General features: G+C 55.4%; 1 protein-coding gene across 1 annotated transcript; it reads right to left on the reverse strand.

The window, feature by feature from the left end:
* Positions 1–110: 110 nt before the first annotated feature.
* Positions 111–12994, reverse strand: LOC136351561 (uncharacterized). Its single transcript, XM_066303740.1, has 2 exons — positions 12475–12994; positions 111–205 (listed from the first exon to the last, which is right to left on the reverse strand). The coding sequence occupies exons 1-2, from the start codon at positions 12992–12994 to the stop codon at positions 111–113; spliced, it is 615 nt and encodes a 204-aa protein (XP_066159837.1).
* Positions 12995–16668: the final 3674 nt, after the last annotated feature.

Raw genomic sequence — 16668 nt, forward strand, 5'->3', positions numbered from 1 at the left:
CCACTTCTTTTTATCTTCCCATTCAATCTCTTCTTCTCCACCGAACAAGAGAGACACAACTCACAAATCTAGCAGTGGAAGGAGCTAGGTCGTGGTGACAACGGCTACATCTAGGAGGAGGTCGTGACGACCGCAGCCCACGGGATGAGGTGAAGCAGCGGCGGTGGTGGCCTAAGCGCTCGCAGGAGGTCATGGCAATGGCGGCCTGTGGGATCAAGCCACAACGGTCATGGTGGTTCAGGTTCGCAAGAGGAGGTTGCGACGGCGTGGACCGCAGGAGGAGGTTGCAGCAGCGGCAATGGCTCACAGGTGCCCTCCTCCCTTTTCCCATGGCGGCAAGCAATGAAGAGAGAAGAGTGTGCTAGAGGAGAGAGATGAACAATTGTTTTTTATTCCTTATGGCTAGGCATTAGCCATAAGGGTAGCTCAACCAAAAGTCCGCTATAAATACTACTCCCACAATGTATATAGACTACTTAGGAGGCTTAAGACCCCCTCTATTTCCACAATGTGGTCGCTCTAAGTTAAAACTTAAATATAAAGTAATTTTATATTGTTTTGATCGTAGATTATTTATATCATTCGCTTTTGAGTCACTAAGCACTCATACATAAAATTTTACCCATAAAATATATTTTGATTCCTAATAGACACTATGGATAAGCATAAGTTAAACAATGGGATTTCTAACCAGAATCATTCAAGGGCTTTCAAAGTCAACTAAAAGAATTTTTTTTAAAGAAAAATCATAAGCGTGGTACTAACATGTTTGGGGGAGTTTCTAGCAGAGCTCCCCAAACAGTCTAAGGGTCTGTTTGGGGGCTACAGCTTCTCCCATAATCATAAGCTTCCCCCCCCACCCAAACAGTTTAGCTTTGGTTCCAATTTTTCAAAAGCTATAGTGGTAGAATCTAGGAAATAAATTAGAAGCTAGGAAGGGACTACAAATCGGGTGCCCGATTTATAAGAGAAAATTAGCGCACTCTACCGCGTTACTCCTGCTCCTCGTTTCTTTTTTTTTCTCTACTGCATACATTGCTCCTGCTGCATGTTTGTTTATGTCTCTGTTGCACATCTTCTTTTCCCATGCTATGCATGCAGGAGTCCTCTACACATGCATGGCTGCACGGTGCACCCCATCCTTTATATAATTAATATGCCCCCGCCTCTTTAAATGATTTTTTTCATCTAAATTAAAATCATATTTACGAATCGATTACACCATTGTACTCCTTGCAATTAAATCTTTAAAAAATAAGATCTTACACAATTATATTTTGATGAGAAAAAAACTTATATGTTTCACCATGCTTAATCAAATGTTCCAATTAACTTTATAAAATGTTTAGGAAGGTGCAACATTAGAAAATACTGATTGCAACATCAACAACCATTGTATGAAACATTGAGTCCTAACGAATGAAACATATAATATATTTGCAAACACTTGATATTGTTGTTTTTTTTTGTGACTACTAAAACATTCGAAGAACACCACGTGCAACATTTGCAATCAACTAATGAAACATCCTAAAATACTAGTCGGAACATCCGAGTAAAACCACATGCAACATATATAAAAAAAATCCATTGAAAAAAGAGCTAAATATTTTTCTATTAGAATATAATCATGTAAGGTTTTATTGGAAAGATTTAATTACAATGAATATAACGATAAAATCGGATGATAGATCATATAAATACTAGATGAGAACAAATATTTTAAAGTTTCTTAAAGAGGCTATTGGTTACATGTGGAAGAATATATAGCCAAAGTGGAGAAAAGACACGTTGTAAAGGACAGAGCATGTAGAGCCTCTGCTGCCTTTGGCGCAGCAGTAGTAGCGTGTGGGGGGAGGGCGCCCGATTTTTCAGTATGGATCAGGAGGCCGACCCGAATCAATCTCCTAGAAGATATAGTAGAAGTTAAGAAACCCAGCTTTTCTAGATTATCATAAGCTAGCTATCAACCATCTTCTTCTTAGAATCTCTCCAAATAAGCCCTAAATTTTCACTCAGATTCTGAGAATTATAATTGTAGAATCTAGAAAATGAACTAGAAGCTATAAGATGTGAAAGTCATCTTTCAAAAAAAAAAAGTGAAACCCAGTTTTTCATAATACATAGTTGTACAATCTAGAAAATGAAAAATGATATGGAATACGTTGCTATTAGGAATTCACAATGTGTGAGTCATCTAGCATTATTTTTTTGGGGGGATAATGATTTCATGAAACATAATTTTCACAAGAAGTGTGCTTTGCATGATCTGAACTCATATAAATTACTTATCTCATTTGGTTTTCCAGGCCGTCCATGCCTCATGGTAGGCGACTATCAATGATTGATCCCCTCTACTACGAAGTTCACTTGCTACACCTATAGTCCATTTACACTTCATCTTTGTTGGCCACTAGCTCAGTTTAGAATTTGTTCAAACACAAGCCACCATAGGAGATGCAATAAATTCGTCATCAGCAATGTCACTATCTAAAGGCCATTGATATTCAAGGGGAAAGGAAGAAACATGAAAGAGAAAGGAGGTAGAAGTGGGCAAAAATAACCAAAACAGCTTTTTAAATATAGGGACTTCTCTTATGCTATTTGTCGAACTACAAATAATCAAATATGTGTAGTGTGTAAAATAGGTGAATGGGTTATGTGTGATTTGTGATGCCCCTCTTTGTTTTCCTTATGTTTGTTATGTAGATCTTGGCGCGGAATCTTGATGATACCTTCTTTTAACCATTGAACATTAAGATGCACCTTTAGATGCTTTCTTGTGAAAGTATATTCTCCATAATACCACTTTTCTCAATAAGATATTGTCCTATTTTGAATAGTATAGATTCTATATGAAATAGTATTTATCAGTCATGATAAGACTATCGCACCTTAATCGTGCCTCACACGTATAGGAAAAAGTGGAGCAAGCGAGTGTATGCTAATTGACGCTGAAGAGATCAAGTTTTCCTATATTAGATCCAACCATATGTCACACTATTATGTTTTTTCTCTTTCAAGAGCTTGAAATAACACGTACTCCTATTTCATTAGAGATACATGCCTCTCGTATTCATAATCGTATGATCAAGTCTTCTATTTAGAGTACAAACATATACAATTAAATGTGTAACAGAGTAGAATGGAATGGAGTGTATAACGTGCTATGTGCGAGATAGGTGAACGAGTGACGTGTGTCCTATGACACCCCTTTTTGCTTTCTTTAGGCTTATTTTATATATATATATATATGTATATATATATATATATATATATATATATATAGTAAATTTGTTTGGTGCTCCATGGTGCCCGGGCACCATTGTTGAAATTGAGTATATACCCAATTCAAATGAGTATGAATCTTTTTCAATTACTTAGGTATTAACATTAACCACTTTACTAACTAGTTCAAAGCAAGTTCAAAAGTTTGAACTGAATTTGAACTTGTTTTTGTTAGATTTTGATTCTAGGTATATAGCATCCATACATATATTTAGTTAGGTATGTAATCATGGATTGTGAAATAAAGTTAAATTTGAGTTGTTTTGTTGATAGGTATAGGTATGAATCGAATTATTATAACTAGGTATATACTCATAATTTGAAAATTTTGAAAAATTTGAGTGATTTTTTGCATTTGATACCATGGTGCCCGGGCACCATGGTGCCCCATATGAGTGTCCTATATATATATATATATGTATATATATACATATACACATATATGTATACATATACACATATACATATATATACATATATACATATATATACATATATACATATATATACATATATACATATATATATATACATATATATATATATATATATATATATATAGGCTTTGACGGGGAATATTGATGATGGATACTTTTTACATCGAATATTAATGATGTGACTTTTGTCGGTGATATGGGACCGGGAGTATCATGACTAGAGGCTTGAGGCAGACACAATCGCCCACGTGGCCTGGCACCTTCGGGGACGTCGGGCCCGAGGGTGAGGTGTCCGCCCTCCTCCTGATTTCCCCCGAGGGGGGGGGGGGGTCGGGTTGCGCTTGCCCTGGCCCCGAGGGCCGGGGCACCCCGACCCCCTTTAGGAAGTCTGCGCCACGTATATGGGATAAGTGAGCACAGCTGTGCTCACCTAACAGCATTTATTGCAGTCTGGTCAAGCGTGTCACGCTGCATGCAGTGCAGCACGGCGCGTCCCTTTATCCGGTCTGTGACCAGTCACAGACCGGTCAGATCACGGGTTAGGTGGCGACTGGCGGTCTGACACACGCCATGCCCCATCCCGTCAAGACGAAAGCCTCTAGTCACTCGTCTCAAGCCGGCGTTAAGCGTGTTATCTCTTAGAGATGACACGTTAGACCCGGTCGATATATGCCAGGCTTCATCTTAACCATTACAGGCAAGATGTTGTGTGAAGAAGGGCAAACATGCACGTTGCCAAGATTACACGCGGTGGACAAGAACGACCGATTTGTGACCGGTCTGACACTGACCATATCGTCAGCGCACAGCCATGTTCCCACGACGCGCTCACCCCCGGCGGAAGTGGAGGTAGGTGTGGGCTGTCCCATCGGAGCGTCATTCGGACAGCAACCGTGCTGATCTCCGCCCATTCAAGAGAAAAAGAACAGTCCAGTTTGGAAAGAGAAGGGTGCATGTGGTATCCCCTTGAAGTATAAAAGGAGGACCTTGCCCATAGAGAGAGGGGGGTTGATTCTTTCCCAGATTATGAGCTTAGAACGGGGGAGAAGTCAGCTGAAACTTGTAGCTCATTCATACGCAGATCCACCAAAACACAGGAGTAGGGTATTACGCTTCTCAGCGGCCCGAACCTGTATAGATCGTCGGTGTCTCGTGTTTTCTGGCTGGCATACGATATTTCCACATACAGAGAGAGTGAGAGCTTGAGATTTCACCCTAAGCCCCCGGCCGAACTGGCAAAGGGGGGCCTGCGCGGTCTCCCGGTGAGGAGCCACGAGCTCCGTCATCTGGCGCGCCAGGTAGGGGGCTCAGCGTGTGCTTTCAGAGCTCTCAGACTCTTCCGTGTGCCCCAAGTTTTTCTTGTTCAGCCTAATGGCCGAGCAAGGAAAAACGCACGACCTCTCGCCGAGTGTGAGCGGCGACGACGGGGAGCCGAATCCACGCCGTCGAGCTCGTACTCCTCCACCCCCTCCGCGCCAAAGCCCTAAGCAGGGGGAGGCGCTTGAGAGGGTCGACAAGTCCGCAGCGTCACCGGCCGCAGGTGATGCAGGAGAACGGCGAGACGGGGAGCGTCGCCTCCTCGTCTACGGCGACGGCAGCACGCCTCAGGGTGCGCTTCAAGCTGCTGGCGCGCTCCTACGACACCCGCCTGTCGTCCATGACCCGGAGTCTCCAGCCCAACGATGGCTGGAAGACGTGGCCAACTTGGTCATGACGGCACAGCAGCGCCTGGGTGCTGGTGGACGGTCCGCCACCACCACCAAGACCTCCGGCGCCGCTACCACCGGCTCCGTGTCATCAAGGCGGAGGGCGCGGCGAGCGGCGGCGGCTGCACGTCATTCGGCTGCCACTCCCTCGTCTACACCGTCGACTCGGGAGGATCAGCATGGGGAGCCGGATGCCCGCCTCAACATCGGGCGCCGGTGTAATAGCCGGCGTACTCCCCGTGCAACGGAGGGAGCCTCCTCGTCCAGAGTGTCACCCCGACATGGACGTGAAGATCAGCCCTCCGTGCCCCCGGCCGGTGGTGTTGGCTGTAGAGCCTTTGTGGCGAGTCTTCGGAACGTCCGTTGGCCCCCAAGGTTCCGGCCCACCATCACCGAGAAGTACGATGGGAGCGTCAACCCCACCGAGTTTCTCCAGGTCTATACGACCGGGATTGAGGCCGCTGGGGGTGACGACAGGGTCATGGCGAACTTCTTTCCCATGGCCCTAAAAGGACAGGCGCGGGGTTGGCTAATGAACCTGCCACCCGCGTCGGTCCACTCCTGGGAAGATTTGTGCCAACAGTTCACCATGAACTTCCAAGGCACATATCCGCGCCCAGGCGAAGAAGCGGACTTGCATGCAGTACAGCGAGGCGATGATGAGTCGCTTCGCTCGTACATTCAGCGGTTTTGCCAAGTCCGCAATACTATACCATGCATCCCTGCACACGCGGTGATCTACGCGTTCAGGGGGGGCGTGCGGCACAACCGCATGCTCGAAAAGATCGCTTCCAAAGAGCCCCAGACTACCGCGGAGCTTTTTCAGCTCGCGGACCGAGTGGCTCGTAAGGAGGAAGCGTGGACCTGGAACTCCTCCGGTTCCGGAGTGGCAGCTTCGGCCGCCCCCGGATCCGCCGCTCAGACAGGGCGGCGTGATAGGAGGAGGAAGAAGAGGTCGGACCGTTCCGGCGACGAGGGTCATGTCCTCGCCGTCGAGGGCGCTCCGCGGGCCACCCGAAAGGGGAGGCCTGCGAGCGACAAAAAGAAAGAGGCCGGAACTCCCGGCAGGGAGCGCCCCGCCGGCAGGTGGTGCTCCGTCCACAACACCTCCCTCCACGATCTCGCGGACTGTCGTGCAGTCAAAAACCTGGCTGAGCGAACGAGGAAGTGGGAGGAGGACAGGAGGCAGGAACGCCGTGAGGGCAAGTCCCCGGTGGTTCCATCCGGCAAACGGCGAGGTGAGGCCAAGCAGAAGGCCCCCGTTGTTGACATCGATGATGGTGATGATGACCTAGGTTTCCAAGAACCTGGGGCCACCATTGCCACCGTCGATGGAGGAGCGTGTGCTCACGTCTCTCGCCGGAGCTTCAAGGCTATGAAACGAGAGCTTCTGGCCATGGCCCCTACCCATGAGGCGATGCGTCGGGCGCGGTGGTCGGAGGTCGCTCTCACTTTCGACCAGACTGACCACCCACCGTGCATTGCCCGGGGAGGGCAGGTTGCGATGGTGGTTTCCCCCACCATCTGCAACGTGAAGTTGGGACGTGTCCTCATAGACGGAGGAGCGGCTCTCAACATCCTTTCCCCCGCGGCCTTTGATGCTATCAAGGCCCCGGGGATGGTGCTCCAGCCGTCTCAACCGATCATCGGTGTGACGCCGGGGCACACGTGGCCATTAGGTCACATTGACCTACCGGTCACCTTCGGTGGACCCGCCAACTTCCGCACGGAGCGGGTGAGCTTCGATGTGGCGGACCTCAGTCTGCCCTACAACGCGGTCCTAGGGAGACCCGCGTTGGTGAAGTTCATGGCGGCGGTCCACTACGCCTACCTCCAGATGAAGATGCCGGGCCCCGGTGGCCCCATCTCTGTCCGTGGCGACCTTAAAGTCGCGCTTGCTTGCATTGAGCAGCGCGCGGACCGCCTCGCTGCTGCGTCCAAGCCCGAGGGTGGTGACGAGAGGCTTGGCCCTTCTGCCCCCACCGCCCCGAGGCAGCGGATGGCCACTTGCGACGAGGTCCCGGTCAAGGAGGTTGCCTTGGGCGACGGCCCATCCAAGACCACACGGATCGGTGGTTTTCTGGATGGCAAATAGGAAGACGCGCTCGTCTCCTTCCTGCGGGCAAACGCTGACGTCTTCGCATGGAGACCAGCGGACATGCCCGGGGTCCCCAGGGAGGTGATTGAGCACCGTCTCGCCGTGCGGCCGGGCGCAAGGCCGGTCCGGCAGAAAGTGCGGCGGCAAGCCCCGGAACGTCAAGCTTTCATCCGCGAGGAGGTGGCTAGACTTTTGGAGGCCGGGTTCATTCGTGAGGTCATCCACCCGGAGTGGCTGGCGAACCCGGTGGTCGTTCCCAAGGCGAACGGCAAGCTTCGGATGTGCATCGACTACACCGACCTTAACAAGGCATGTCCTAAGGATCCTTACCCCCTGCCTCGCATAGATCAGATCGTCGACTCCACTGCGGGGTGCGACCTTTTGTGTTTTCTAGATGCATACTCTGGTTACCATCAGATTCGCATGGCTAGGGAGGATGAGGAAAAAACTGCGTTCATTACCCCCGTAGGAACCTATTGTTATACATCAATGCCCTTCGGGTTAAAGAATGCAGGTCCTACTTTTCAGCGTACTACTCGAATTTCTTTGGGTAGTCAAATAGGACGTAATGTTGAGGCGTATGTCGATGACTTGGTTGTAAAAACGCGCAACCAAGAGACCTTACTTTCAGATCTAGCGGAAACTTTTGAGAATCTCCGCTCCGCCCGCATAAAACTGAACCCCGATAAGTGTGTGTTTGGTGTACCTGCGGGTAAGCTTCTCGGGTTCTTGGTCTCTGCCCGAGGCATTGAGGCCAACCCCGAGAAGATTCGAGCTATCGAGCGGATGCGCCCCCCCAGCAAACTTAGGGACGTGCAATGCGTCACCGGTTGCATGGCCGCCCTAAGTCGTTTCATATCAAGGCTGGGAGAGAAGGCGCTACCCTTGTTTAAGCTCCTCAAGCGCTCGGGGCCGTTCACTTGGACGGAGGAAGCTGAAAATGCCCTCGCCCAGTTGAAGGCGTATCTTAGCTCTCCTCCGGTTCTAGTCGCCCCGGAGCCAAATGAGTCCCTGCTACTTTACTTAGCGGCGACCCCCCAAGTAGTTAGTGCAGCGTTGGTTGTGGAGCGCGATGAGGACAATCCTCATTCTGCGCACCCCCGCTCTGTGCCGACTTGGCCCGGGAGCAGGCAGGGAGGAGAGGCCCCCGAGTCGAACGGTGGCCCCAGGCCCCCGACGACCGGAGTCGGCCCTCCACCCGCTTGTCAAACGGCGCTGGGTGCCCCCGACCCTCAGGAAGGCCCCGAGGCCACTGAGGGAAGGCTGCACTTAAAGCCCTTTGGCCCCGAGGCTAACCCTGTGCTGACTCGACCCGGGAAAGAGCAGGGAGAAGAGGCCCCCGAGCCGAACGGAGGCCAGAGGCCCCTGACGACCGGAGTTGGCCCTTTGCCCGCTTGTCCGACGATGCCAGGAGTCCCCGACCCCCAGGACGGCCCCGAGGCCACTGTGGGAGGGCCGCTCCTGTCATCCTCCGACCCCGAGGTCATCAGCGCAGAAGACGAGTGCGCCCCGAGGGGCCACTTGGACGAAGAACGCCCCGGGGGTACGGCCCCTAACGAGGAGGATCGGCCCCGCCGAAAGGTGCAGCGGCCTGTCTACTTTGTTAGTGAGGCCCTCCGGGACGCCAAGACCCGATACCCACAGGCCCAGAAGATGCTTTACGCTATTCTGATGGCCTCAAGGAAACTGCGCCATTATTTCCAGGCGCATCGGGTCACTGTGGTTACGTCTTACCCCCTCGGTCAAATCTTGCATAATCGAGAGGGTACAGGACGAGTGGTAAAATGGGCAATCGAGCTTTCTGAGTTCGATCTGCACTTTGAACCACGCCACGCTATCAAGAGCCAGGCCCTCGCCGATTTTGTGGCAGAGTGGACCCCGGCTCCAGAGACCGTCTCAATGCCCGAGGCCAGCGCGAACCCCTCACAGCTGCCTCACGCCGCCCACTGGGTGATGCAATTCGACGGTTCTCTGTCTCTTCAGGGCGCCGGTGCAGGGGTCACGTTGACCTCTCCGAACGGAGACGTCCTCAGATATTTGGTCCGTCTCGACTTTCGAGCGACTAACAATATGGCAGAGTACGAGGGACTCCTTGCCGGACTCAGAGTGGCGGCTGGACTGGGGATCCGCCGCCTCTTGGTATTAGGCGACTCCCAGCTAGTCGTTAACCAGGTCTGTAAGGAGTACCGGTGCTCTGACCCACAGATGGACGCCTACGTACGCCAAGTGCGGCGTATGGAGCGCCATTTTGACGGGATAGAGCTTCGGCATGTGCCCAGACGGGATAATATGATTGCCGATGAACTCTCAAGGCTCGCGTCCTCGCGAGCCCAGACCCCACCAGGCGCCTTTGAAGAAAGGCTTACCCAGCCGTCGGCGCGACCCGACCCCTTAGGGGAGACGGATGCGCCTGACCGGCACCCGAGGCCCGTCGGAGTCCAGGCCTCGGGACCCGAAGAGAGCGTTCCAAGCTCCCTTAGATTGATTGCTTGGATCTCTGAGATCCAAACATACCTCACAGATAAGACTCTACCTGAGGACCGCGAAGGGAGTGAACGCGTACAACGCATTTCCAAACGCTATGTGCTGGTAGAAGGGACCCTCTATCGGCGCGCGGCTAATGGAATCCTCCTGAAGTGCATTCCTCAGGAACAAGGCGTTGAGCTTCTTGCTGACATCCATGAGGGCGAGTGCGGAGCCCATTCTGCCTCGCGCACCCTGGTTGGCAAGGCCTTTCGTCAAGGATTTTATTGGCCGACAGCTCTCAATGACGCAGTCGATCTGGTCCGGCGATGCAGAGCGTGTCAGTTCCACGCCAAGCAAATTCATCAGCCGGCCCAGGCCCTGCAGATCATACCACTGTCATGGCCATTTGCTGTCTGGGGGCTTGATATCCTGGGACCGTTCAAACGGGCCCCGGGCGGGTTTGAGTATCTGTATGTTGCGATCGACAAGTTCACTAAGTGGCCCGAGGCTTATCCGGTTGTCAAGATCGATAAGCACTCTGCTCTTAAATTTATTAAGGGCATCACGGCCCGTTTTGGAGTGCCTAACCGTATTATTACGGATAATGGCACCCAATTCACTAGTGAGCTCTTCGGCGACTACTGCGAAGACATGGGCATCAAGCTCTGCTTCGCCTCACCTGCCCACCCCAGAAGCAATGGCCAAGTGGAGCGCGCCAATGCAGAAATCCTCAAAGGCCTTAAAACCAAGACCTTCAATATTCTCAAGAAGCACGGCGATTCATGGATCGAGGAGTTGCCAGCGGTGCTCTGGGCGAACCGAACCACACCAAGCCGAGCGACCGGGGAAACGCCTTTCTTCCTCGTCTACGGCGCAGAAGCGGTTCTCCCATCTGAGCTCACCCTGAGGTCTCCTCGGGCCACCATGTACTGCGAGGCTGATCAAGATCAGCTTCGTAGAGATGACCTCGACTACTTGGAAGAGCGAAGGCGGCGCGCGGCCCTCCGAGCTGCGCGCTACCAGCAGAGCCTGCGGCGCTACCATCAGCGCCACGTCCGGGCCCGATCACTCTGCGTCGACGACCTCGTCCTACGCCGCGTCCAAACGCGTGCTGGATTGAGCAAACTCTCACCAATGTGGGAGGGTCCGTATCGAGTGATCGGTGTCCCCCGGCCGGGCTCGGTACGGCTGGCCACGGGCGACGGCACGGAGCTGCCAAACCCATGGAACATCGAACACCTTCGTCGCTTCTACCCCTGAAGGGGGGGGTCGGGTGTCAGGTTTTGGCTCGGGCTAACCCCGCACCCCCCCTCGGGTGTGCGGGGTTAGCCGGGGGCTACCACACATGCATATATATTCCTTTCAGCATTTCAATAGAAGCAGTTTCAATTTCCTAAAGGTTGTGTCTGTGCCGTTTTTTCCTTTTGAAGAATCTTGACTTGAAATAATGTCACTCGTGCTCAACCTTGCCCTCGGGGGCTCGGTTCGGTCGGCTAAAATCGCCAAACGGGGCCCAGAACCGAGCCGTGCCCCGGGGCGTGGTGAACTCCGGGGGGGAATCGGCAAAAACCCACAATCGGGTCACCCATACCCCTCGGTCACCACGTTCCCGGCCTGGCCAGTCTCGACATGCGGATCTCCCCAGGCACTAGCCCCGACCCGAGCCATTCGAGGACCGGGACTTGGGCGCGAGCCCTTATTCCAAGCTAAGTCGCAAAAGGACCATGGCACAGATCATCCTCAACTCATATATATAGCAAAATAAAACTAACACAAAAATTTTTCATCATTTCTCATTGCAGATTAAGTTAAAATTGTACAAAAAAGAGGCATGAAGGCCTTAGAAGAAAGAACAAGAAAAAAGATAAGAGTGGCGGGGGCCTGGGGGCTCATTCATATGCGCCCGGGTCGCCGGCCTCGTCGCCACCGCCGTCCTCGCTGCTGGTGTCGCCTTCCTCGTCGGAGCTGGGGGCGAACGCAAGCCGAGGGGCCGAGCCCTCGAAGCCGTTGACGATGTGGTCAGCAGCATCCCCGACCCGCGCGCGCGCCTCGTCCTCGGTCCCGGGAGGGAACTCCTCCAGCGCCATCCATGGGGAGAAGTTGGGATCCCGGGCCTGGTAACTCGCCAGCACGAGTTCGACCGCCCCCCGGGCGAGGTCCCTCGAGGATGCCTTAATGGTCTTCTCGAGCTCCTCGGGGAGTCGCTCGAGAACCCAAGCCATCCTGTTGAGGTGCGGAGCGAGGCCTTCCAGATTGGTGGGGGGCACCGTCGTCTGGCCTCCCCAGAGGCCTGCTTGCCGACCGGCGCGCTTCATGCGGGAGACCGCGTCCCAAAGCATGCCGGGCCCAATCTCGCCCGCCAAGCGAAGGGCCTCGGCCTCCCCGGTGGAGGAGTCCAGCGCGCGCTGCATGTCAGCGACGGTGTGTTCGGCAGCCGCGAGGCGAGCGGCTAAGTCGCTTTCGCCCGCAGCCGCCCCACCGATGCGCGCCCCCGCGGCCAGCTCTTTCTCCCGTGCCTCGAGGTTAGCAACCCGCTGCTCCAGCGCGGCTCTCTCGGCGCGGACGCTTTCAAGGTTGCGGCGCGCCTGCTCCTCTTGCGCCGCCTCGCGGAGGGAGAGGCTGTCCGCCAGCCGTCGCGTCGTGGCCTCGGCCTCCTCGAGAGCCCGCTCCCGCTCGGCGAGTGCATCCTCGCGAAGGCGGAGCGCGGACTCCTCCTCGGCGCAGGCGGCCTCGTGCGCCGCCAGCGTCGCCTCCCGGAGAGCAGTGGTGGCCTCGCGGTCCATCAAGCCCCTCTCCACGGCGCCGGCATGTTCTTCCAGCGCCATGGCACGGGCCTCAAGGGCCTCCTCGCGCCGCCGGGACGCCGCTTCGGCTTCCGTTGCCCGCCGCTCTCGCGCAGCGGCGGAGTCGAGAACCCCTTGGGCGGCGTCGAGCTTGCTCTTCAGCTCCGCCTCCCAGCTTGCGTGCTGAAGACGGAGGGTGTCTTGCGCCTCGACCATCGCGGTGGTGGCGACGAGGGCGGCCTCTCGCTCCTCCTCCACCTCCCGGGCGATCTCCGCCAGCGCCGCCTTGCGGGCTTCGAGCTCCGAGATGTGGCGGCGGTGGGCCTTACGGCCCACCTCCACCATGGCGTCCACCGAGCGCCGCCCCTCCTCGACACGCGCCCATGCGGCCTCGAGCTCCGCTCGTTCCGCTCGCAAGGCCTCCACCTGGGCGCTAAATCCATCTAGCACCGCGGTGTTTGCGGCGGCCAAGGCCTGCATAATGGGCTCGGCGCTCACTGGGGCGACGAGAGAAGAGGAGAAAAGCCGCCTTGGAGAAAAGGCGACGCGGCTTGGCCCCCCGGAGGATGCGCTGGGCTCGGGGATGTCCCCCGGGCCCGTTTGGTCCTGGGCGTCGCCCGGTGAGGTAGGCCCAGGCGACGCGCCCGCGGCCTCGTCGCGAGCCGCCTCGGAGGATGTCGCCTGAGGGCCGCCCGAGGGAGTGGGCCCGAGTGACGCGCCAGCAGCAGCTGCCGCTTCAGCCTGGCGAGCCCGGGCGGCCTCCTCCTGGGCAGCTTCTTCGGCTTGGCGAGCCCGGGCGGCCTCCTCCCGAGCAGCCTCCTCCGCTTGGCGAACCCGGGCGGCCTCCCGGGCGGCCTCTTCAGCTTCCCGAAGGCGGGCTGCGGCTTCACGCCGGTCAGACTCCCGCCTCCGCTCCTCTGCGGCCGCTGGATCTTCGACCTCGGACTGGCCGGACTTGGGGCGGCGGGAGGAATGCGACGGGACATCGCTGAAGCAGAAGAAAAAACCAAAAGACGAACAAAATGAGTAAGAAAAAACTTCTCTTTGGGAGAAAGGTGGTCGCAATGAGAATGAGACGAACCTGCGAGGGGGTCGGTTGAATGACCACCTTGGAGGGGAAATTAGGTTTCCCCGGGCTGGTTCCGTCTCCCCCATCTTGCGGAGCCGCTTCTTCTTGCGCTCCCCCTCGGGCTGTGACGTCGGCGCAGCCCCCTCCGGGCGCCGACCGCTGGTACGCACTGCCCCGCCCCCTCGGGGAGGAGATGGGGGAGGTGTTCCTCCCAGCTTCCTCTTCCCCGGGGCGTCGGCAGGGCGGCTGCTCCCCGAGCCCCCGACGCGGGGCCCAGAAGCACGACCCCCTCCTGGGGCAGATTTTTTCCCCGGGCGGCTCTCGCCCGCGCCGTCGTGGCCCTTAGGGGCTCTCTCCTCTGAGGCCCCGACCCCCAGCATAATGGTTAGAATGGAGACGCGGTCGGGATCGATGCAGAGGGGGAGGATCTCCTGAGGAAGGCGAGACGCCTCCGCGGAGCTAAGATTCAGCACCCTTTGGACTACGATCTTGAAGTCCTCAGGAGCCCAATCCCATCTGGCTCCCTGGTGGGTCCGCATGTAGTCTTCAGGCCCAGTGTACTCCCAGGCGCTCCGGGCGCGCCGTTGGAGCGGCGCAATCCGCCGACGGAGGTAATCGCCGTACACCATGGCCCCGGTGAGCCCCTGGGATCGCAGGCCCGCCAGGCGGTCGAGGACGGCGTCGTACTCCTCCCCCAGATCTACCGGCGCCCGCCAGCTGGAGACCTGCGCCGGGGGCTGGCTCGGAAGTCGGAGGCGCGCTTCGTCGGCGAGGGGGGTGTAGAACCAGTCGCTCTTCCAGTCGTCCCACTTCTTGCGGAGGACGCAGGGGATGTAGCGGTTCAACACCGGCCCCCGCGGCTGGAAGTAGCAGCCGCCAACCACCGATGGCGGTGACACCGACTGCACGGTGAAGAACCACCGGAACAGCTGAAGAGAGGGGCGCACCCCAATGAACATCTCGCACAGGTGTGCGAAGATGGCCAATGTCATCACCGCATTGGGGGTGAGGTGCGCCATCTGGAGATCGTAGAACTCCAGGACATCCATGAAGAAATGAGAAAATGGCGGGACCAGCCCAGCCATTGCGAAGGGGAGGAAGAAGATGGACCGCCCCGGGTAGTCTGGTGCCGGGCGCCCCTCGCCCAGCATCACAATCTCCCGACCGGTGGCGGACTCCGGCATGAAGCGGCGCGGCAGTCCGGCGTGCCTCTCATTCACGATGCGGGAAGGCGGCAGTACACTGCCGTCGAGCAGAGCAGAGCCCCGTGCCATGGCGGTGGAGGAAGAGATGATTGGGAACGAGCGCGTGTGGCGAAAGTAGGGCGTGGTAGAGAAAGAGTTAGAGCTCAGGCAGCGAAGGCAAGAGGAACAAAGGCGAAAGGAAGGGAGCAAATCCTTTTCTCGATGCTTTTATACCCTTGCCATCGCTGGGCCTGGCTCCTCGTTTCTCGCGCCCACTACCTCGCTCCCTCGTATCTCGCTATCTTGCTCCCTCGTTTCCCGTGCCCACGCTTCCACTAATCCCATTCGCCCGCTTACGGCGCTTGAAGTGGATATGCGGTTGTGGCAATCGAAACGGATTGTATCGTGCGCGCGTTAATTACGCTCGCCAACCGAAGCGGCGTTACCGTATCTCCGGGCGAGACAAATCTGCTCACCCAGATTCGCGCGCTGCTCAAGTGATGTGGCAGTCTTGAATAGACCGCCCATTATGGACAACCAAAGTTACCAATACCAATGTGCATGGACTGGGACCGTTGGGGATTTTGCCCAACTATGCAGACCGGTCCCACCTGTCACCAGGCTTTAGGAGTGGCGTCACACCTGACCGCTTCCCTTGGGAAGGGAAATTGCTCTGGCATAACGCCGGGGGCTACTGTCGGTGATATGGGACCGGGAGTATCATGACTAGAGGCTTGAGGCAGACACAATCGCCCACGTGGCCTGGCACCTTCGGGGACGTCGGGCCCGAGGGTGAGGTGTCCGCCCTCCTCCTGATTTCCCCCGAGGGGGGGGGGGTCGGGTTGCGCTTGCCCTGGCCCCGAGGGCCGGGGCACCCCGACCCCCTTTAGGAAGTCTGCGCCACGTATATGGGATAAGTGAGCACAGCTGTGCTCACCTAACAGCATTTATTGCAGTCTGGTCAAGCGTGTCACGCTGCATGCAGTGCAGCACGGCGCGTCCCTTTATCCGGTCTGTGACCAGTCACAGACCGGTCAGATCACGGGTTAGGTGGCGACTGGCGGTCTGACACACGCCATGCCCCATCCCGTCAAGACGAAAGCCTCTAGTCACTCGTCTCAAGCCGGCGTTAAGCGTGTTATCTCTTAGAGATGACACGTTAGACCCGGTCGATATATGCCAGGCTTCATCTTAACCATTACAGGCAAGATGTTGTGTGAAGAAGGGCAAACATGCACGTTGCCAAGATTACACGCGGTGGACAAGAACGACCGATTTGTGACCGGTCTGACACTGACCATATCGTCAGCGCACAGCCATGTTCCCACGACGCGCTCACCCCCGGCGGAAGTGGAGGTAGGTGTGGGCTGTCCCATCGGAGCGTCATTCGGACAGCAACCGTGCTGATCTCCGCCCATTCAAGAGAAAAAGAACAGTCCAGTTTGGAAAGAGAAGGGTGCATGTGGTATCCCCTTGAAGTATAAAAGGAGGACCTTGCCCATAGAGAGAGGGGGGTTGATTCTTTCCCAGATTATGAGCTTAGAACGGGGGAGAAGTCAGCTGAAACTTGTAGCTCATTCATACGCAGATCCACCAAAACACAGGAGTAGGGTATTACGCTTCTCAGCGGCCCGAAC

This window comes from Oryza sativa, chromosome 8, assembly GCF_034140825.1.
Source record: "Oryza sativa Japonica Group chromosome 8, ASM3414082v1".
Lineage (NCBI taxonomy): Eukaryota > Viridiplantae > Streptophyta > Magnoliopsida > Poales > Poaceae > Oryza > Oryza sativa.